Here is a 24,789-nt window from a genome sequence, read left to right as displayed (position 1 = left end):
TTAAAAAATAAGTATATACAGAACTCGACAAGGTGTGTCCAGCACTGGGTTGCACCAACTATGTGTAAGTTCAAACTTAGCCTAGTTTGAACGTAATTTCTAACTTAAGTCGGAGTTTACGTGCTACTAACGTTTTAACGGTTGCACCAGCTCAAATATGTCCAATGTAGACATAAGTTATAACTTAAATCTTACACCTAGTCCTTAATAGGTGTAAAGTCTGGTCAAGTCCTGTCATGGCGCATCGTTTTGAAAGGGGGTGGGGGGACTGGGATCAGGAGGAGCAAATTATACAGGGCTCTTCTGCGTAACCGAGCGCACACAGCCTGGATGACAGCTCATTTCGGGTTAATGAAGCAAAATACAGATCACAGACTGGTTAAGTTATGAATTGAAAATGTAGCAAAATTAAGAGTAGATTACTATTACTAGTCCAAAGAAAATTTTGGATTAAAGAGTAAAAATATAAATAATAAAGGAACGTGAAAAGGCAATGACTTATTTTTATTTATTTATTTTGCAAATTTGCGTTACTTGTACAAGTTACTCCCCACCCTGCTGCAGGCGCCCTCACTGCTGTCTTCAGGTAGGTTGTAATAACAGCAGCACAGAAGAAAAGTCTGTAATATTGAGGCACTTAGCTGAACCTGCCTCCAGCAAACTCGTATTTTTTCTCCCGTAACTTCTCAGCATCTCCTTTGCATTGTGTCGGATGTTTTCTATAGGCCTAACTTACACGATTTTTGTCCGCGTTTCAACCATTTAATTATGTCTGATGTGGAGTGATTGATTGACTAGCCACTCATAGTAAACCTTCTCGCCTAGCCAACTCCGAAATCGCTGGAGAAAAGTGGGGGGGGGCAAAACATAGATTTTGAAATATGAGGGGGATAATGGCTCCTACACGTATATAACTTATAATGTTACAAATTCATCTGCCCGTTATACTTTACTGTTCGTTACGGGCACCGTTAATTTACATCTATGTTCTAGTTAACAGTTTTACCACTCGATGTCACTGTGAGGCTAGCTGTAGATTAAGGTTTCATAGTTATCACCTAATCATAATTATTTGTCCTTGTAGGCCTATACGTACCTTTTTGTTGGTGTTTTGTTGTTATTTTTAGCCGTTAGCCTCTTCAGTATTGCAAAACGTTGAAAGAGAGACAAACAGATGACAAAACCATAATAAACTCTGTTAAGAATAGTGCTGTTCACTGATTGGCCATGGGATGTGTAAACGTCATTTTCTGCGACACTGTTTTGATGAGTATGGACTTTATGCCAGAGTAGCTAAGAGGCACCTTACGTCTCGGTGGTGCAACCAAACATCAACACAGCTTATTGTTTAGTGTGGACTTACCTAACTTAAGGTAGAACTTACATATCGCTGGTGCAACAGGCTGCAGAGGTGTCCTGACTGATTATGAAGACAGTTCAGACTTTGCATGTAGCATAATATCGCTGCTGTGCAGATGATTAAATATGTCACAATCACCTCTCTGACATGATTACCACATTTCAAAAACAACCATATTACTTTTTGATTTATATTTTGCTGTATCTAGCAACACAGTTGGGGCAGGGACACCTGACCCCATGCTGACGGGGATCATCAGGTCTCCTGGTTCTGCTTCTAGGCATCTCCTCAGTAGTAGACAACCGTCGGAGGAGGAGGATGGCACTCTGGAGGTCTGCGATATAACTGTAGTCCTTCTCCACCTTCAATGAGTACAAGCTCCACTTCCTGGACTTTTTGTTGTACACCTTGCTGTACCTGATAATACAGAAAGGAGGATCAGCTTAGTGAAAAGTTTCTAACACCTGACATTGTTCTCTTATAGAGTAATTAGTAAACTATTTCCACATAAAATGCAATCAATAACAATAAATCAGCACCATCTATCTGTATTCCTCATACTGTTTAATATTTTTTGACTCATCACATTTATTGAGTAAAATGCACAAGAGTACTCATAATGCAACATACTGAACTGTGTCATCAGCTTGTCTCCTGGCTGGTCTGTGGACATGGTGGTTGTAATCCAGGCCAGCCAGCATGGTCCGATCAGTGTACTGGTGAGAAGCACAGTGTGTTGGAAGACTGCAGGTGACCTGAGGGCGCAGTAGAAATAAAACATACAGGATTTTATACTTCTGGTAAAATAAGTAATGGCATAACCGCACCAATTACAGTAAAAGGTTTTCACACAGTAGGTTTAGCTAAGAACAATGTCAAACTATATTATAGGTAGCTTATATACCAGAAACACAGATACTTGGGGACCTTCAGCCATCATTGTTTATGTATACTAACGTTGAAATGTCTCTCATAACTACAAACACACAGCTACATCACCACATTTGTAAAAGTAACATACAGTCAAACAACACTTGCAAGCACAAGATAATTACGCAAACAGATCTGATACAAGGTAAAGATAATGTAAAGTTAGGTGTAAACGTAGTATAACAATAAACCTATATGGTGAATAACTAAACCGGCGCAGTCTACACTTATATTGTCTTACCTAATGTTAGCGTCGAAAAACACAGCTCGCGCTGCTATTTTCCAGCTCACCTACAGCTAGATATAATTCATCGTCTCTACTCTGGCTACACCAGCCTGCACTCGGAGCTACAGTTAGCTGTATGCTAAGTAGGTAGCTACGTTTGCTAGCGATGAAAGTAACAAAATTACTATCAAAATGATAAAAGCCAGATTACCTTTCCAGCAAAATAAAGCCACCACGGTGTGTCAGCCCCTCGGTGTTCCTCAGTTGTCACTATCGTTGAAAAGCCACGCAGATATCACCTCCTGTCTGACCGCTTCGCTCCTCAGGTCTGAGAGAGCTGACCGGGTGCGCGCACGGGGGCAGCTCCTGTAGCAGCACGGCTGGTAGCCATGGCAGCGAGGGAGAGTCACAGCCAATCATTGCATTCGGTCCGAATGGAACGAGTGGCCGTGTTTACTGCAGCGCTGAGAGGACTACAGACAGACGATTTTATACTCTCTATTTCAGAGCACCTAACTTTTTAATATGCATTGGTGTATATAGACAGTTTAAACAAATATGACAAAGTGTTTTAGAAGCAACTTGCCTTCCCTGCCTTTGATGTACACCATGTTACAGGCCAACATTAGAATTAGTTATCATTGATTAATTTTACAGCCCAAAATAAATTGATTCACCAAATACATAAAAACTGAAAGTGGTACATTGGCAGCATTCGACCCACATACCTTGGTAAGCACAATATCTGACATTTACAGTATAGTATGTGAAGCATACACATGCACCTAACATTATTTTCATACCTACATCATTGGCCCCGTTCTCCACCAAAAGGCTGGTTCAGCAGCCAAGTTTTATGATTGGTCAGGTATGAGATTTTGACGGTTTGATAACTTTAAACAAAAATATATATTATTTTCAACGTATGGGTGTATTGTGATTTTTTTTTTTTATATAATGTCTGGGTAAAAAATATAAACTTTTTCCCACTGAACACAACCTTTTTTATTTTTAAGCAACAACAAATACTACTGCTCCTAAGAATAACATCAAATAACACTATAAAATCATTTATTGTTATTTCAGTGTTGATGCATATATACACACAAGGAGAGAGAGTCTGTGTCTCACACACGCCCATCTGTTGTGCCATCTCTCTCTGCAGAACAAACAGTGGAAAAGAGACGAGAGCAAGCAGGTGTTTTTTTTTCTTCTTTTTTTTAATGTTGTGATTTTTAACAGATGTAGCCTGCACGATGGTGGAAGTATAGACGTGATACGAGCTAAATTTAATTATTGTACTAAATCGCAGAAATATAGTCCTCTGCTCTTCCCCCGCTCTGTGAAGTAGGGATGAAACTGGTTGATGTTAGCTAGTTAATTAGCCATGTTATCTGCCTCGGTAGCTGTGTTACTCTCTACTCTATACACAACCTGCGGGATTCATGCACTTGCCGTCTTTGACAGAGAAAAGAAAATCTGATACCGTAGCAATGGTATAACGGAATATTTTAGTGGTTTTGAAACCTTGAAGTTTTCCCTGTTAACCAGCCCATGCCTTCTGATTGTTGAATATCTGAAGCCCAGTGTGCCTTTGGTATTCCCCAGTGACCATCACCAATCTTGAATGGTCAATGTCAAGTTAAATGGTATTGGTGTGATGCAAAGCATTGCACACAGTACCAGTCTCTGCAGTTGATTTTCTGCCTTGTTTACATTTTTTTTTTCAAACTGGAAAGGGTTGTTCTGGCATGTGTATAAGATATTTAGAATGCTTTTGATGTGCTTAGCCACACTTTGTTGAACCACAAATATGATATTTCAAACAAATAAATTGAAATTTCAGAGGCTCTCTGTAACATCCATGGAGACATGATCAGGCTGTGCTGTGTTTACATTCATTGCAGCATGCAGTGCACAGCTGCATTTGAGAATTGTGAAGCAGGGCTACAACATAAAACGTCAGGTTTTTGGAAATTGGATTTTTTTTATTTTATAAACACTATAAAGATTGGTCAACACAGTGTATGCTTATTAAAATTTTAGTTTCTTTACCTTCTACGATTTAAATCTATTATAACCTTAGAACTTGTTAACAACACCATGGATTATTTATGAGAGATTAACCTAGTCAGTCAACCTATGACATGTCATGTAAAATAATATTCCGTGTTTAAACTTTATATAACTTTGTGTAAACAATAGTTTCCATATTTGCTAATGCAGAATAGTTGCATATGAATGTTAGTAAGGGGAATGGGTTGCTCCTCCTCACCCCTGACTGCACTGGTCAGATGTCAATCCTACATGGATTCTCTGCCTCTCACTCTCTGACCCCTACACCGGTCAAGTATCATGAATGCTGCACTATTTATGCTTCAAGCTCCCATCATCCCTCAGTTTGCACCTGTCTCACAAAAGCCTCAATAAAATAGGCTGCGAGTCATTACTATCCATTTGTATATTTTTCACTTTGTGAGTTACTTGTGGAAGGAGGTGCTTAAAAATAACATGAATGAATCATACATAAATAGATAATAAACCCATCAATTTCAGACAGATTAAATGTCTAAATGTAGCTGGTATTAAAATATGAGAATGCGAATGAGAGCCTTTCATGGTTAGTTCTCAGTGAAAAGGTGATCAATTTACAAAGTAACTGTGCGTGTAGGATTTTGGAAGATACTGTGTATTGCTAATTTTCATCTTCAATTTCATAATTTTTACAACACTGTATCCCTGTAGCTGGGGTGGGCAGAAAAAATGAATTCATTATGTTTTGTTTTTTGTAGTTAGAAATCTTACATACCCTCAGTGAAGCTTTGGAATGTCAAGCTAATATGGTCACTGTAGTATTGCTCTGATATCCACCTGCTGTATTCTCGCAGTCTGTTGGTATTTAATTTAGCTCATAAACAAACAGCCGGCAGTTGATGCTGAGGATTTATATTGTATTCATTAGAGATCATACATATGAGGGATGTAAATGTGAGCTTCTGCAGTCTAAAGTGGATTAGTAATTGGATTTCACAAATGATTCCTGGTAATTAACATTAGAAATCGCACTTGCGTCTATCAATGAAATCGACTACAGGATCAGGATCTCAAATGTAGTCATGCTCATCTCTTTCCATCTGCCTATAGTTCAATCTAACACACGGTTTGTGGACGTGTAGAAATGGCTTTTTCTTTCTTGGGCTGCCAGTTGGAATAATTAGCCACAAACAGATGGCACATATCAAAAATAATAATTGAATGTGACTGCATGATCAGTCACAAGCTGTACGACCGACGGAAGTTTTATATTTCTATCAAGAGGACAACTCTGGATCCGATCAGATTAGTTGGGTTGTATTGATCATTACCCACAAATTCAGTTATGCATTGTTCTTTATCATAAAGCTGATCCAATCCAAGTCTGTGCTGATTTATATTACTCGTGAGAGTGGATGCTTTTCACTGAAATTAGCTTTTTTTTTTGACAGATTTGGCTTATGTTAAATATTTACCTATGAATGGATGAGAAAGCATAGGTTTCTATGAGAATGAAAGTGCACTTTATTATATAATGGATACTATATTCATTAGAGTAGCTAATGAAAAGCCATACTACTTTGTTATACCACTTTGTATGTTATTGTTTGTTTTAAATTGTGGCCTAAAGTTTGATTCTGGTAGATGTCAATGCAGAACCCATATACCCAACCCATTAACAGTTAGACATTTATCTATACTGTAATCAAGAGAGAGAAGTATAGAGCATCATTAAAACAATATTATATACAAAGATGGAACACCATATAATGTTTTAAATTCCAATTTAACATCTTTAGAAATACTTTTTTTGTTATATAAATAATTGCTGTTACAGACAAGACCTCCTTGTTCAGTTTAACTGCAGGTTCCTACAGCCAAAAGGACCCAAAATCATTAGTCTGCAGCCTGACTCGCACAGGTTCAGTGACATGAACTCAGGTCAGATCAAATCATGCCTTCAAGCTGAATAGTCAACACTTAGTCAATTTAAAAACTAATATGTAACTGCTAAGGCAAAATAAGCGGATGTGTTATTGTCCTGTACTGTGGCTTGAAATAAAGACCTTGTTGATACATTTTGTGCTGGCTGGACGTGTCCTGGGGGATTTTGACAGAGATTGAGTTATGGTGGTCTAATGGAGGGCGAGAAATGTACTGGAAGATTGTGTTCAACCAAAAGAATACAAGCTTGAACAGCCCTCCAGGCTTGTTTATCACAACTTACAGTAGATCTTTATCAAAATTCTCTTTCAATAGTTTGCCAAGGAGTACATTGATCATAAGCACTTTGGCTCTGTCAGCGCATAAAGATAGAGCTTGTAATTTCTTGGGAATTGCTTTCTTGTGCAAGAAATATAACTTCAATATGCTCTCTTCCAAAATGTGTCTGCCTAGGGATTTAAAATGATATTAATGCAACTTTGTCCAAGTAATATTATTTTTCATTGTTATGGTTGTTCTGTCGCATGCAGTTCTTTACTTCTAACATCTAAGTTTGTATCATGATAAGCAGTAAATGATAGATACACAACAGGTACAGTAGTAAGGAAGTAGAAAATAGAAGCTAATGAATGGCCAGACATTAAGTTTGGAAAAAAAATCCTTTCATTCTGTTAATATACATGCTTATTTTAGATTCCACTATATTGTTAATATTTTACAGATTTAAAGAAAATGTGTATAACAGAAAGTGACGGTTATCAATACACAGTAAAATGTGCCTAAAGTTGGGTGAGACCACTATTCTTGTTAAACGATGCTTTGGCCTATCACTAGGCTCTGCACTGGGTATCAGATAATAGTAGTCTAGTGCACATTCAGTGCTGTTGTTTTTTTGTGAAGTGGATTTTTTCACCCTTGAATATATGAAAAATAAAATAAGAGTTCTGCCCCTACGATTAAGCAAAGCAGCCATTGAGGAGTGTACATTAAAATGATTATACTCTGCAGCTGTAACTTCTTATTTCATGTCTTCCTGACATCTTTTGTTTAACTACCTTGTTTTTTCTTTCCTTATGCATTGTGCTAATGTACTTGTTTTTCTCTGCCCCTCACTGCCGCTCCAGCTATGGATTTATGTTATTTAGTGAGCTCTAAATGTAAAGAGATGGGAAAGACACCATTGCGGTACTTCAGCACTCCCTTGGAAATTAATTTTATGTTCTTTCCCTATTCATTCAGCTCTTCAGACATAACTAAGCATATGGCATAAAATTCAGACTTGTGCAGACATTTGCTAGCTCATAGAGTCAAGCACTAAAGTCAAGGTCACTAACAATGTCAAATATTAAATGGAAATCTTTTAGGTAACCAAAACTATGAATCATCAGTAGAAACAAAATTAATTAAAACTGGTACTACTTTATACAGCAACACATTGTTATACTTAACAATCCTGTCTTCTGTCTTTATTTTCAGAGCTGAGAAGCAGCTCATGTGGAAACCCAGGGATTCCACCCAAAGGAATACTGAATGGAACTCAGTTCAACGTAGGTGATAAAATCCGCTACCGGTGCGTCACTGGCTATGTCCTGGACGGACATTCACTTCTCACCTGTGTGACCAATGCTGCCGGTGTGTCAGTGTGGGACTTCCCTGTCCCAATCTGCAGAGGTGAGGATGTTTTAGCGCTGGAAATTACTTACTAATCATTCTAACTGAATGTGATGACAGCTTCTTTTCCCCAGCTGTACAATGTGATTGTAGGGTATCCTGGAGAATACATGATGTTATCTGCATATTTTTGGGTTCCCATACGACATTTAAAATGAGTATGTGATTGGTTTGTTTTGACCTCTTGTCTTTTCATTTCCATGCATAAAGTTAATAGCCTTTGGATGGATGGCTCGATGGCTGTGTGATTGGGTGACTGCTCTGTGCAACGGATGTAGAAAACTTTGGCAAAAGTCTATCCTAGATCTATACATTCATTTGCAATCTGATGGGATGAAATTATTTTAATCATGTTGAAGAAGTTGATTAGAGCTTCTGTAGCTCATAAGGTTAATTAGAGATTCATTCTTGTAGAGCAAGGAGCTTAAATACATAAATAGATGATCGACTAGCAATATTTTTGCATCTGCATTTGGGATGTACTGATTTTGGGATTTACTGACACCTTTTTAGAATGTGTAGTGATTTTTCTTATTTGATGCCTTTTTACATTTGGTGAGCAGTTTGCTCCTGCTGCTTTACTGAGGTCACAGTAACCTCTCCTCTCAGACTGCATGAGTAGCAACACCAGGCTACATGTTCACACATTATTTTTCTCTTTCTGTAATTTTTTCAAGATAGGTCAATTGTAACATTGTGTCTATGGAAAAATTAACTAAATTTGTTGCACATGTGTGTCTTAATTAAAGTGACTGGTGTACCACGACTGAACATACAAAATAACAATACAGCCACCTCAAACACCACTGTAGAAGTAGTAAGTAAGAAATAAGCAGTAGGAGATGTGATTTTTCCATATTAATACAGAATTTTACGAACTCCCCAACGTACATAATAAATGTACAACTGAGATGAGGCTTTAGCTAGGCGCAACCATATTTTGACATACTGTAATTTTAATAGATTTGGAAACCTATCCAAACATATGTTGTGGTTGCGCTCCATAGAAGACTGGACTGTTGGCTGGAAATGCCTTTGCCTTTGAGTGCCTTTCTAGTTTTTATCTGAAAATATTGGACAGTAAAAAAATGAAAACAACCTCACTTTTAGTTTGTGTGGTTACCCACCAACTACAGAACTACTGACCATTAGATGGACTAGCAGCAAGTTGAAGCAAGTACAGAAGTGAAAAAAGACCTTTCTGAGGCAACAGTCTGCAGGATTTGGAAAAAAAAAACAATGCCACATTATTAAGTCGGACTGTGTGCATTTTCTCTTGCCTGGCAAATTGAATATGCTGAGACTGCTGTTACATGGTTATGGCAAACACTTATATGTTGTCATTTACGTTACAAAGAAAATTGTAACGTTTACGAGAGTTTAACATTTTTACACACAATGTGCAAGACAAATAATTATTATAAATCATTTGTGTATATTACAATTATCCACTGGTGAAAACTCTCAGTACAAGATATGAGATGGAGCATATTACAGGTCTAGCCATTTAAAATGCTTCAGGTTGCAAATCCTGGCATCTCAGCTAATAACCAAATCTTAACACCCCGTGTGAGAAAGCTCTTCAGCCAGCAAGCATTTCCACATTAATATGAAGAAGTGTTTGTTTCACTTAGCATGCATTTGGCAGTTCAGACTTTAATAGTCCAAAAAATAAAAACTGAAAAATAACATGAACATAAGCGTACAGCAACTTCCGCTATCAGTTTACAGTATTTAGATATATCAAAGTTTCAGCAGTCTGCACTGCTTGAGGTGTAACAGATTTTCATTATCTGACATTTGTTAAGGTTCGTCTTGGTTTTGCTTCATTTCAGTACTTCCTAGCGTATTCAAAAATACTGTGTTGCCCATGATTTGAACCCTTAAAAATGCTGTATATAGGTAATTTAGCTATAGTATAACAATGGTTTCCTTCTGACAGCTGGTTGATGAATAACTATTGCTTGACATACCATGCTGTTTATCCCTTGTTGTGCTGAGACCTGACACAAATTTTCCACTACATATGTAGAAGGTGTTGTGCTGGTAAAAGTGTGATCTGTTGCAATTTGTGATGTATGCGCAGTACGAAGGGACTCAAAGAAATATAATTATTGTATGTCATTTTATAAGTGTCTGTACAGAGGACTGCGTGTGGTCATTTGGCATTATGGATTAAGTCTAGATACTGTGAGCACTCATTTATTGAGGCTATTGTGACATAGACCCTGAAAGTGTTTGAGTTGCAATCCCTGGGAGCAGTTTAGCATAGCATAAGTTTAATCAATGTTACAAACTTGTCTAAATGTCCATTTGGATATTTCAATAAACCTTTTTTTTTTGCTGCATTTGTTTAACACAAAAAAGGTTAATTTAGGTATTTATTCCATTTTGGGTTTAGCTATTCCAGATAGGCAACACCTTTGTTGCTTTTGCTGCAACAGCCTCTCTTTACCCCACACCACCAACAGGAAGTGCAACTGTATTCTCATTTTGAGCTGGAAAATCCTTCACAGCTATTTTTAGAGACAGCCACAACTTCATACAGTTTACTAACTGCAAGGATAAAGAAACTAACATTAGGCAAAGCTCTGAAGCAAAGGATTGAAAGCCATCCCTGCACACAGAGCACTTCCTTCCGATCTAACAGAATAGTTGTTTTTTTTGTTATTGTTGCTGTATATTGAAAAAGCCCTATCATAAGAACTGACCTGCCATGATTTACTTAATCAAACATGCATTTTCAATTGTCTTATTTTTAAGCAGATTGATCTCATAGTTTTCTTTATTGAGATTAAAAGCGGGGAATAACTGTATCTGCATCTTAATATACAATCCTAAGCAATCCCAAAGCCAGCAAAGCAAATTTGCTCACGCCAACTCATTCTACAGTGCAAGGCACAGCAAAAAGAAGATGGTTCAGCATATGTTTGAGAAATGACAAGCTTGGAGGAAACAAAAAGCTGCAGATGGAGGGTTCCTTTCCATTTAAGGATGGTGTTAGCCTCTATTGCCACAGGCCAGAAACATCACTCTTTTTCAGGCCTGGGCACTGCTTGAGCCACTCTCTCTCGCCTAAATCCGGCCCGGCTCCTGTATGTGGGCAGATGGTCCTTTGATCTTATTTCCTCAGAGATCCTGCCTTTTCTGCTCATCACCAATTGTTTCACACTAAACACACAGCAACACAAAATCTCTCCCCAATCCTCCGGCCACCCCCCACTGTCTCCCAGCACCTCAGTCTTTCAACCAGTCACCTCCTTTTACTATCTCTTTCTCTTTTATCTTTCTCCCAGTTCTCTTCTCCAGCCTCATCCGACTTCCAGAGTCCACTGTGTCGATGAAACGTGTGTGTGTGTGTGTGTGTGTACGGCTGACAGACAGACTGAGTGATAGAGGTGGAAAAAGAGAAAAGTGCAGGGAGATAGACCATACCACAACAAATGCTGTTTAAAGCGGGATAATTAAGCTGCAGACCCAAGATCTAACCAATATTAAACATCATTACTAAACTGTGGAATTATCAGATATAGATAGACGTGTTAACTTTCATTTAATTAAAAGTGGTCACTGAAGTGTTTACTCTGGACGCACAACATGGAAGTGAGTGTGTATAACCTGATGTCATTTAGTATTTTTTTTCCTTAGTTTGTCTCTCTATGAAACAACCCACACAACACTATGTTTATTCATCTCTATCATTCAGAAAAGCTAAATGTATGGCTTAGATGGCTTGGAGTTGCTTGGGTTACAGGACTCTCATAATAATTATGTAGTAACCATATACTGTGAAGCTATTGTAATGCCATGTGTCTCTTTTGAAAGGCAACAATAGAGCTTGAAAGCGTGTCTGAAAAACAGACAGGGTTGATATAAGTGTAGGGATGGCAAGTGTAGAGTCAAAGAGACTAAAAGACTGACATAAAAAAACAGACAGAATCAACTCCAAGCAGAAAGGCAGTGAGATGGAGAATTAATGGCTATTCAAATTGTGAGTTGCTGCTGCCCCTCCCAGGAGCCCATTTCAATTCCTTCTATCTAAATTGTCTCTGGACATTCATTAAACCAGGCAGCGAGAAAGCAGACAGGGACAGCATGGTAACATGAGAATATGGTCTATTGATACACTTGCTGCCAGCCCCTGTCCAACAGAATAAGAGAATTAGGCCACATAAAAACATTGCTCCTTTAAAATGTGCCCATATCTGCTAATGTGACTGGACTAAACACACATAGTTCTCTCTTTAATGCCTTTTCAACTCTCTGCTACACAAATTGAGAATTCAAATATGAAAATGTGACTTGCCCTCTTCCTCATGGCGAGATTTTTCTGCATATGTGAGTGCCAAGTTGTCCTCTACAACTAGAAATAGTGTAAAAATATCTCAGCAAGCTACTGCCAGCAGTCCTTACATTAAATAACAGGCAATCAATTTAATAGCATTTGGGTTAAGAATTGGGTTACCAACATTAACCTCCATATTCAATATTCATTGATTCCAGAAGAATGTTAATATGATGTGAGGATCAGTACATATTTTATCAAATAAAATGGATCCTTACTCTTATGTAGCATTGCAATTGCCATATTGCTCTTTGAATCGCACTCTTCTTTTCTCATAATTAATTAAAAATTTTAAATTATAGTAATTAAATGTAATTAAATGACCCCAGCCATATGCATGATGTAATGGGAATTGCGTCCCTGTACCCATTACAGATCTATTTCTCATCCCTATTGATGTTTAACATGACTTGCAACTGAGCAAATGAGGAACTTACTGTAGCCATAGTCACTGCCTTTGCATTAACACAGGGATTATTACAAAGAAAAAACCTGAGGTAGGATAGAAAATTATACATGAGTTCCTTCCCTTCTATCCTTGGGGGTGAATATTTCTAAGTAGAAAGACAAGTGTTGTATATCTGATCAAAGTCAAGGAGAGAGAGGCTTAATCCCTCCTCAAGTAGCATTAGATTGCTGATGCTGGGGATGTAAATGAGCTCAGCTAAAGCAGTTCTAATCCTCACCACCATCTTTTTTTCTTTTTTTTTTTACACTGCCACCATTTTTAAAAGAGACTGATCCTTCCTCATCTTCAAATCCAGAGCATGCTCTAATGATTTGCTAAGGAACACATTGCCCAGCATTCACTGCCTCTTTTATGTCGCTAAACCTCACTGGCAAACTATACCTCAAATGCTGCCATGCCTCCCTACGAAACACTGCTTGTGAATATATGGAACCTGTAAGGCATAATCCAGTTGAAACCATTTAAAATTCTTATGCTGTGAAGCATCTTTTGAGCCTCAGACAGCAGTTCGCCGGTTCATGATTTACAGTATCATGCATGGATGCTTCTTAAAGAAACCGCTAAGAAACCTGTCTTAGTACTTCTCTACAATAATGAATGGCTCCCAAGCAACTACCCAATTTTCCTTGCAATTTAATTGGTTACAACTGTAGACACATTAATGAGTTATAAATGAGGTTATTATCATTAAATGTGGTTGTGGAAATCTATCTCATGTCTTTGAGTAAGCCCTGTGCTGAGATATTGGTGATTAATCCATAGCACTCAACCCAGAGAATGGCTTGGAGCTTTTTTAGGTTTACCAAAATGTCTTTTGAAAGTTGCTTGGACAGTGGGCAGTTACCACTGTCGTGCCTGCTATTTTTTAAGTCTATACACAATACCTTTTGTACTCGTCACTTTTGCACATGGCTTTCAGCTGCCACCACCTGAGTTAAATGATGTTCAGCAATGATCAGAGAGCATGTCTGTTATCATGAAAACCACTTCAGAGGAGCTATTTTTTATTTGTTCCGTCCTATTCTGGTGTACAAAGATCTGAGGAATAACAAAGGGCTTTCATTTTTGTTTACAGTTTGTGGGAGAGCCTTTTCATTGCCTCTTTTTTTCCTATGATAATGTCAGGGGTATTATTTGCCATGGTGGCAGCGTTTTGTCCTCTGTGCCTTCCAGTTAAAACCTAGAACATAAACAGGATGACAGCCTGCAGTTTCGGCTCACTGTCTGCATGCACCTAAAGGTCTAACTTAATTTACTCTCATCTACAGTACTGAGTCATGCTGTTTTGTGTTAATATTTGATTGATTTATATATTAGTTTCATCACATGATGGCCCTAGCAAATGCCCTGCAGATTATTTGATAATTGTGCTAGTTATATTTCTTTAATATTTAACAATATGAAAAAGTGGACATCTTATTCTCTAAGTACATGCAATTCAGTTACAGCTTCCAATGCATCCAGAGCACTGAAGGAGAGTTTGAAGAAGCGTTTATAGTTGAAAGACCTGGGGTTATACATTATCTTTTTTTTTTTTTTGACTGTATTTTTCTCCTGATTATTGCAAATTGAGCTTCTATAATACATCTGTATGGTTCTAATGGCTATTCTACTATTATTTCTTGCCAGCTGTTGAAAAATCTGTTGCTTTAGACTATAATCCATTTACTGCTTGCCTCTGCGACCGGACCTATTACAAAGGTAGAGTGCATCAGTGTGTTTGAGTGAAATTACCCAGTGTCCACAAAGGGATCATTGAAGTTCAAGCTCATCCTTAAAATGGGATACTCATGTTGATGTAGTATGCGACATTATACATCATAAATACATGTAGTCAATATTTTTGGCTTTTACAATTACTGTTTTTATGTGGCACTGTAATACAAATCAATATCCGTGTTCTAAGTGAGTTTATAAAAATGCTTACTACATATTCATAAGTCTCTAAAGCTCAACCCCTGTATTTCAAGTAAGATTAGTCCATCTAGTTTTAATGGTTAACATGAGTTTGAATACTACAATGAATTTAGTTGTAAAATGTCATTAAATTACCTCATCAGACGTTCATGCTTTTTTTCATGGCTGCTAATAATTTTCAGCCCACCAATTTATCGATAAAGTTGGATTAGTCATACAGAAATCATAGCTGCTGTTTTGAATCTGCCCTGTTAGACTTAATTTGTGTTAATGAGAGGTTTTGTTTTGCTGATGTATGTGGTTACTTGCGGTCACATTGGCTGGCATGTTTTTCTATTGCATATAACCTGTATCCAAAATTGTTCACTCATTTACTGTTCCATATGGCAGGTACAGTACACTGCTACAACAAACAGACATTACACTACATATTAAACTATCTAGTAAATGGTGAAGGATTTCAGATGAAGCCCCAGAAACTCAATGTATTGTTGACTGTTGAAATCAGTAACAAGTCCACCGTTATTTGGTCTGCTGGACGTTCACTTAGCAGAAGAAACATTCCTATGTACAGCAGTGGCGTGGGGTAATTTTTTGTGGAAGCCAAGTGAGAGGGGATGTCCTTTTTTGGAGGGCAATTATCTAATGCATTGTACTATTACAATGCAGGGTATAATTTTACACAAAATTTTATCAAACTTTAAAGATGCGCACTGTCTATCAATACGCACGCTGAAAGTTGCATTTACCGGGACGTACGCTCTCTCGCTCTCAATCACTCAGTCTCTCTCTCTCACTCCAAATAGCATACATAGCCTGCTGCTTATGGTGCAGGTTAGGAATAAAAGAAGCATTCACAAGCTCAATCAGAAGACGCATGTATCAAATAGGCCTACATACTTCTGCATACTAATGCTTGGCCAAATGTTCATAACATAACATCACTGAAGACTAACAACCGAGTACCCGAGTATAGACAATTATTCAGGTAGCTTAACCTGGCCCAGTGCCCTGTGGCAGGTGCTGTCTGTGGTACTCATAGACGTACACAACCCCAGTAAAAACAATAAGGTTACTTCAACTGACTATTCATTCAGCAGCTAAATCCAGGCAAGCAAAGCAAAACAAACAATATAACCACATCAAAAATCGCACACATAGCTGCAGTTCAGTTAAGTTCAGAGAGAGGAGGTGTCATTTCACTCACCCTATTTGAAAAGGAAGGGCATTCTCCTGTCTTTCATGGTAGCGATGTGGTCAATAACCAAGTTATAGAATTTCCCATTGGCTTTTCGTCTTCCGCAACAACAGTCAGTTGAAGTTTGGCGCTACCAGCTATAGCCACTCTGTACAAATATAGTTTTCCTCATTGAATGTCCAAAACCCCTTTTTCCTCTCCAGGCCAGCTCCAGTTTTGGCGTTGGTCTTCTGTCAGATTTAATGTTAAATTGCAGCTGTAGTGGTAGTTTAGTAAAACTATTTATTATAACTAAAAACTCTGCAACAGTTTATAAGATTTATTGAAACTATAAACATTGTGTTGTGTTATTGAAATGATAGTCTGATAAAAACAAGGGAAGCCTGGCTTCCCTCGGCTTCTGGGGAAAAAACGCCACTGATGTACAGTGCCCACGTTAAAGCTATCATCATACATAACCAGTATGGAGTGCATTGTCTATTTTACTTGGATGATGATTCAGCTATAAAATAATAGTAATAAGGAAAAAAAGTAGTTTGTCTTTTGAGAAAGATCATCTTCTTTCTCACAAAATAGTATGGCTGCAGCTACACTAGCCTGAGCAGCCCTGGCATTTACTGACCCAACATTAGCTTTCAGAAGCCTTTCTAGCTGGTTCAAATAAAACACTGACTGACACAGATGGATTTATTAATAAAACATTGTTGACAGTCACTCAGACAGGTTCTTTGTACTGGCACTGTTTTTTCACTTAACTTCCATCATCTTTGGTGGTGATCCAAATACAAAAGCCAAATACCAAATCCAGCTAACTGAAGGATAGTCAAGTTTCAGGTGATGTTTTAATGTTGCCTGTGAGCAAGGCAAACAAAAATGATCAGATGTTGTGTTTTGTGATTGGGTTTTGATGGAATGAGACAAAAACATGAGTTAGGAGTGATAAACACTTCATTATTAAGTATTTTAATGTTTAAATATTGTTATGTATACATTTTAATTTACAATACTTATATTAGCATTACAGTTCACTGCCTTGTCTTTATTTGGTAAACGTGGCTGACTTGTCATTATCTAGTGAGAGAGCATTAGGGCTGCACAATTAATCTAATCGCAATCGCAAATGCGATGTCGTCATGTGCGATTATATAACCACAAAACGGGTGTGATTTAATAAAACAAAGTGTGTGTGTGTGTGTGACACTTTCTTCTCTTCGTGCGCTGCAGTCTGCTCATTGTCCATACCCACACTGGGCTCTCCCATGTGCCTCTTAAAACAGAAAGGCCTATGTGCAGTCAGAAAAATTATTCATGAGCAGTGTACCCCTAACTTTTAAGACAACATTCTACTGTCCCCCCTCCCAGCCCCGCCGCTAATCGTTCAAAACATAGTCGGACTCCTCACCGGAGCAACGAGAGAAATGCCAGTGCTCTGGTTGCTCTGTGACAGAGACAGAGAGACTTAGTCAGAGCCAGGATGCCAGTGTGCCAATATTTGCTCATTCTAGCTACCTCCTTTGTAGAGCAACACACTCCCCTTGTTCCGTTTTACATCTGTTTTGGTAGTTATTGTTATAAATATTGTTTAACCTTGTTTAAGTTGAGAAATATATGTTTCAAAATGTCAGTATTTTGTGCATTTTCCTTGATAATCAAGCAAGTAGATTCATAGGACCATTTGTTCCATTATAATCGAATTGCAAATCGCAATATTGCCCACAGATGGTGTGGTGGTGCAGTGGATAGTGCTGTTGCCTCACAGCAAGAAAGTTGTGGGTTCAAACCATGGTTTCTCTGGCCTTTCTGTGTGGACTTACTGAGGGGCTGTTGTATCTGTCTGATCTTTACTTAGACTCTATTAGTTTTAGCTGACCTAGGTGTAACTGATCAACTGAATGTGTTAAAATGTAATTGTCCCTTTTGTCACACACTTCTGGAACTTTTTACACAGTATTTCAATTTCTGAAATGTGAACATCTCCCCACACTGTTAACATATTTAAATTTATAATACGTCACTCTTTTTTGTTGTGTGATGGCGACAGAGATGCACCATTAAGGTTGCTGCCTTAGGCTGCCAAATTCCAACTCATTCAGGTTTTTATGTTAGCACCTTTAAAAGAAGATTTATTAAAAATATTTCTATTGTTAGGACCAAAATCACAGGGGAAATATTCTGTTCTCTCTTTTGCTGACATTGTAAACAAAACACGGGGTGTTGCTGTATCCAGTCCATAAGTATTATTCAGCAGAGGCAGGGATATATAAACCAGAAAGGGGGGAATTCCCCGCATCCCCCTGCAAATCGCACCCTGGTCATGGCCATAGTTTCTGAAGAATCAACATAAGAAAATAATTACTTGACTTTTGAACAGTTGTCTTATGAAGAGCTGACATGATTTTATTTATTTATTTATTTTACTTTAGGATGCTATAAAAGGTAGAATTGATTTGTGATTGAATTGTGTTTTGACAGGTGCACGTACTCATAATCATTGGATCAAGTTTCAACTCTCACCAAAATTTTTATACTTATTTGATGCCATTTAATATTGAATTCATTAGGACACTCAACATAATGGATTATTGTAGCCATTTGATCTGCAAACTGCAACTCCATTGACATTCCTGACATCAGTCTTTTCTGTATTCCTTTGTCTTTTTTCTTTTGCTCTTGATTCGCTTCACTTGTCTCTTTTCTTTCTCCCTATTATTTTTTCTCTCTCCTCTACATCACTTGACTCCCTCTCATTATGTAACGCTTCTTTCTTGCGTTCTTTGCCTTGATGGCCATGAGGATCCTTCATGCTGCCCTTCTGTCTGTCAACAAGGTAAAAAAAGTGATATGGCTTCTTTGGTCCGACTCGCAGCACTTAAAGATCATTTTAATTTCAGCCTATAGCCAATTGCTCTACAAATCTGCTGGGCACTCTTTGGAATGTCATCTTAAATGCATTGAAGGGACATACAGTTTGTCACTCAGGATTTGTGTTATATGGTAGTGAATAAGATGATTTAAACTAGAAACAAATCATTACTCCACATGCTTTTGTTGTTAAAGGTCTGCATGCATTCAATAAATGAAATCCTGCCCTTGGTGTAGTCTACAAATGAGCCTGTCCTTGATATGAATCATATGTGTGGACATCACTGATGTCTCACAACATCAATGCTATCCCTGCCCTTCCTAGAAAGACTTTGATCAATTGCTGTGCTTCAGTTAATGTGTCATAGGACATGGACCAAGCCAACTAGCACTCCGTACTCTACCGTCTTCTCCTCTTTTTTTCTTTATCTTCTTTTGTATTTCATACACCCGCTTCCTTGTTCCTTGACCAATCGTGTAATGCAGCATACAGGAATGTTCTAAGGCTGGCAGCTCTGACAGCCCTGAGTGGAGCGCTGAGCCATCAAAGGTTTCAGCTGGCACAGCTGAGTGTCACATATTAGTCTTAAATGATCTGAAAACTGTGAAAGCCCTGCCATCATTAGAATTCTTTAGGGAGAAAAAACGGATACAGAGATAGAGGGGAGGGTGGTGAGTAATAGTAGAAAGATCTGAGAGGGCTCAAAGGAGAGGAATGGATGGAGAGATGAGAAAGGGTGGGTGAGAGGGGCGAAAAGGGACGTGGAGTGAAAGAGAGCAAGCCACTGTTATGGTAGAGTGCATTAACATTCAACTGACGTGCCATGCTCCCCACATTAAGAAAATATACAATTTCACAGCATTATAAGCCCTGTTCATCACCATTTGTTTGTTTCCTGAAACATTAGGGGGCTTGGCGGACACAATGAGGAATTACTGACTCCTAAATGGAGGGAGCAAACAAGATGGGAGGAAAGAAAGAAAAGCACTAAATACATAGTGATGACCTTTCCTGCCTTGTAAAAACTGCGCTGGAGGAAACAGTATCAGAAGTAGTACAATATTTATTGGTAAAAAGTTCTGCCTGTTGTCACTGAATGCTCAAGCAACCTTTTTAGTCTTACTTCATATTGTTAGTATTCCCACAGTTGCGCTGGAATTAGCTGTTGATAATGGACTTGACAACCTGTGAATGTATGTAAAACAAAACTATAGACCATCTTGTGATGAGATCACACCAGCCGCGACGCCTGTCAACATGTTGATGTTTTGACCTATGGGTTCTCCGTCGTCATCAGTGCTCGGTACGCGACTGCATCTTGCATGGTTGTGATGCTATTGTGTTGAAAAAATCTGTCAAGATCTCAGATCGCCTCTGTGGTAGTTCCAGCTTTAGACGTCGGACCTGATGGGGCGCACACACATACAGATACACACACACACACACACACACACACACACACACACACACACACACACAAACATATTTCAAAACAATAATTGTAAAAACAATAATGACAATGGCTGGTAATGATGTGTTTAAATGGCCTGCGCAGCTCTAGCATCAGCTTCCACAGTGGTCTTTCTCTGGTTTGCATTTATTTGAGTGGACAGATATTTTATGCCTGAGGCCACTTTTTTTCCCATGTTGAACTTTGAGCACTAGCTCTGAAATAACCCAGAAACCATGTGTCTGTCCTCCCCTCATCCCCCTACCCTGCCTTTCTTTTTGGTGACTGACAGCGGAGGACACATGCGGTGGCACCCTTAGGGGTACCAGCGGGCTCATCTCCAGCTTCGATTTCCCCAGCGGTGACTCCCCTGGCGCTGGTGGAGGTGCTGGAGGCCTGGGCAGCAGCGGGGAGTGTAAGTGGACCATCCTGGCAGACCCAGGGGACACCATCTCCCTGGTTTTCACTGAATTTCAGATGGAGGAGAAGTCTGACTATCTGGAAGTAGAGGGATCTGAACCATCAACTATCTGGTGAGTTGAGCTGTGAGGTAGAGTGAAGTTTTGAAGAGATGAGAATGTATAATTGAGGATGCAAGGTTGGTTTCCTTAAATATTTCTGACTCATGTATTGATTGGAGAAAAATAATCTGAGACAATCTCTCAAGAAAAATGTTTTGAGTGCTATAGTTGAACTGTTAAATCATGGCCTATTTTCTGTTAGAAAACAGGGCTGCCAAACTGAATGTAGGCCAGAAAGTTAGTTTTGCAATCCAGATTGCTAGGCCTCAGTTTTTTTTTAATCGACAAGGGAAGGTTCCAGTAAATTAACTAGTAAAGTGATGTTTATTTGTGTAGCCCAATATCACTTTATACATAAATATACATAAATGTTTCAATAGGCCTTACATGCCCACAGTTGCAGTTCCAAACCCAGACCTCGAAAATGTTAGCATAGGCGAAACATTGCTTAGATGGCTGGGGGTGCAATAAAGAGCTGTAGGTTGAAAAGAGGAAATTACAGAAATGAACAGGAAGTTGTAGTAGTTAATATAATGAACTCTAACAAAGAGGTTATAATACAAAAATAAGATTACATTTGGTTCAGTAATATAATTTATCTACCTATCTGAGGTGTATATGGTCAGGATGGCCATGTAATATTTTATAGAAGCAGCACTTTAAAGTCAGATGCATGTATTGGAAACTTAAGAAGAAAAGCCAGCTGAGTGGCATGCAAATGTACCTTTTAATGAATTTCCATGGACAGCTGCGTGCAGAAAACATTTTAGTTGTGTGGTTCTGATTGAATTAAATCAATTCACAGAGAGGGCACATGATTGCCTGTGTCATAATTCAAATTAAAGTGCACATGAATTACAGGTCTTCGACAGAGTTTTGTTTTAAAAGCAACCATCCGACACTTCATGGCTCTTTGATATAGAAGTCACTCACAACTGAAACAATGAAATAGGTTTGACCCCCAACTTTGAGGTTATGGTTATCCATCTCTTCTATTTTCTGTGTGTGAATGGAAGCATCCGCCAGGTTTATGTGATCCTGCTGGGCATTAGTTATAATTGCCTGAAAGAAACTCTAATCAATCACTGAGTTATGTGCTTTGTTGTCCCTGAGAGTTGTCATCTGGAGTCAGAGGGAGAGAGAGCGGCAGACACTGTGTCAGTGAGAGACACAGAGTCAAAAGGAGAGGTGCTCTGAGTGTGGTGATGACTGCTAAGTATTGTATGTTGACGTAGCTAAAGAGAGTGTGACAGGGAGCTGATGTGGGATGACGCTGATTTGTTTTGACAGACCATCAGGTAATCCTCCTTCCTCAAAAAACATTGACCTAAAATCAAGTCTCCCACCGACAAATGCCTCTCTCTTTTTCAGAATTTGTTGTTTCGGGAATGGTTTTAAGTGGTTAATTATTTACATAAACTTTACTTCTATTTAGTTTTATTCATTTATTCCTCAGGTCACAAAATATCTTCACACGTTGGAGAGACTGTTGTCGGTCTTCTAATAATGACGGAAACTGTAGACCTACAGATGAGGAAAGAAAATGGATACTTGACTTCAAATTACGAGCATCTATAAATGTAACTCAAATTAAACAATGCATTTTTTAGCACTTCTTATGTCACATTTATAACATTTTAAACCATTTATGAATTACAGATTTAATGGGTTGTATTAAACCAAAATAAATCTCTAAATAAAAACTCTAAACTAGGTAATGACATAGACAAACAAACATTTTTGGAGAAATGCCTCTTATCTTTCAAAATCAATGGCATCAAACATGCAATACATATTGGATGCATTCAGCGAATACTCCATCTCCTGTACAGCAGGGTTTCTTATACTATTCTATCCATTACCTTATCTTCGGGTCACATTAATGAATTTAAGCAAGCTGTACTTTTGTATTGATGTTTTAAGACCATGCCATGGAGTGAGAAATTGTATTTTTTAGAAAAATCAGTATATCAGACAAATTGTTCAGACATTGTCTGCTATTGGGCGCCACTTCCAAGGACTGGTAGCTCCGCCAACTTATTCTGCTGTCCAGTGAGAGGCTATAAAGACTAGGGCTGGGCACGTTAAAGCGTTATTATCGTGTTAACGCATTTAATTAATTAATGCCAACAATTATTTTATCACATGTTAACACATTTTTTATTATTAATACCCGCTTGTCGCTACACCTTGTGTCTGACCAGGGACACCTGGTAATGAGCATAAACGGTTTATGCTGCTCCCTAATAAAGACACATACTGTGTTTATTTATCAGGTAAAACAATTAAACGAGCAGTGCCTTTATTTATGGGACCTTTTTGCTTATGTTTGTGGTGAGTGGTCAGCATGCATCACTTGAGCGCTTTAAAACTCCCAAAATGATGTTATTGTATATCACCAAATGTCAGAGGCTGTCAGGCAGAGTTCTCGTTTTAAGGCCTACAATCCAAATGGGACCCAGCGAACTTGAGTGTTGTGGGGCCAGAATTTTAGAGAGATGGCTTCAACTTGGCCAGGTAAACAAACAGACAAGCAAACAAACGCAATTCAGTGCGAGCAATTCTCACATGCCCATAAAATTCATTGCTCTCACTCGCTCTCTTTTTATGAGTATCTCTGACGGCATACAAGGCCATTGGACAGCTAAACTTTTAAGCATCCTAACTTATAGCACCAGCTGCAGGCAGAGACAAGCAAACTGTCAATTTACCCTTGAGGTTTAGAGCTGCTTAACGATGATTGACAGCCTGGAACCTCAAAGTCAGCCAGATTTAACATCTCCTCTTAGCCTTATTCAGGCAAATAGGCTTAAAGCATGACCCAACTTAACTTGTTATCCTCTCTCAACCTGTGGTATTGCAGATTCTTATGAAGTGATAAACATGAGTAAAAATATGAATGCCAGAAATGAGTTGCAAATTAAGAAACCTTGATCCCTGAAAAAATAATTAACTTCGATGCTAGAGAATAAAAATTGCAAAATAAATTCACAAGACGGAACAATTTGCAGAAATTGATTCTTAACATAATTAATGCAATTAACACATAAATTGCACACATTTAATTATTGAAAATATATGGATATTTAACATAAATAGTTATAAAATGGAAAATGTAGTAGCATTTTGAACTGCTCAATCTTTCCAGTCAATATGCTGAAAGTGGATGAAATATGATGACTAATACTTAAAACCAATTCCTGATAGTTAATAGTACAAAAAGTACACAAAATGAGGCAATAGGGCAAGAAATATGTTTTGCTGACACCTCTTAGCGGCTTTTATCCTATTATCAATTGAAGACCCCTTAAATGAGTTTATTGATTCTATTGCTGTCATGCTGGGGAAGGTTGATGTGATGCTACACATCAATCACTGTTAAAGTAGACAAAAATAATCTGTGTTTCCCTTTGACAAAAGCCAACAGTGGACTCTGGCTAGACCAAGGAAAACAATTCTTTGTTATTCGTCTGACCTTTAATGTGATTGTACAGCGCTGTTCACAAAGGGCAAAAACAACAAGCACTAGATTACACGTCAGTCATTATTTCAAATCTGGACACAGAACATTAAACCTGAAAGGCTTTGTGGATATTAGATATACTTTTTTCCTTATATAGTATGAACTGTTCTGTTTTATATTTTTCATACTTTTCTCTTCATGTCTACCATATTTTCTACCTTCCTATCCATCCAGAGTCTTTGCAGATTATTTGCTTACCTACTGTAACATTAACTCAGCATTCTGTAAACATACTAAGAAATCCTAGGCTTTGGAAAAGATTGCTACTTCGCAGACCAATCGGTTCACTGAATATGAACAATCCTATTCCAAAAGAGTGGCTAAATGGCTGTCAGAGG

The 24,789-nt window shown here is 38.2% G+C and overlaps 1 protein-coding gene across 5 annotated transcripts in view; it reads left to right on the top strand.

Annotated features, from left to right (window-relative positions):
- The window catches only part of LOC119897915 (CUB and sushi domain-containing protein 3-like), a 253,016-nt gene that overhangs the window by 47,723 nt on the left and 180,504 nt on the right, over positions 1 to 24,789 (top strand). For all 5 annotated transcript variants that reach the window (XM_038711956.1, XM_038711957.1, XM_038711955.1 and 2 more), the window contains exons 4-5: positions 7,971 to 8,165; positions 20,700 to 20,940. In XM_038711956.1, coding sequence (XP_038567884.1) covers positions 7,971 to 8,165; positions 20,700 to 20,940 — 436 coding nt within the window. The remainder of the gene's footprint in view (positions 1 to 7,970; positions 8,166 to 20,699; positions 20,941 to 24,789) is intronic.

The sequence above is a fragment of the Micropterus salmoides genome, unplaced genomic scaffold (genome assembly GCF_014851395.1).
Source record: "Micropterus salmoides isolate LMB-PRFRI ecotype aquatic unplaced genomic scaffold, ASM1485139v1 Ms_hic_scaffold_11, whole genome shotgun sequence".
Classification (NCBI taxonomy): domain Eukaryota; kingdom Metazoa; phylum Chordata; class Actinopteri; order Centrarchiformes; family Centrarchidae; genus Micropterus; species Micropterus salmoides.
The sequence above is the reverse complement of the archived record's forward strand: the minus strand, read 5'-3'. Positions and strand labels throughout refer to the sequence as shown.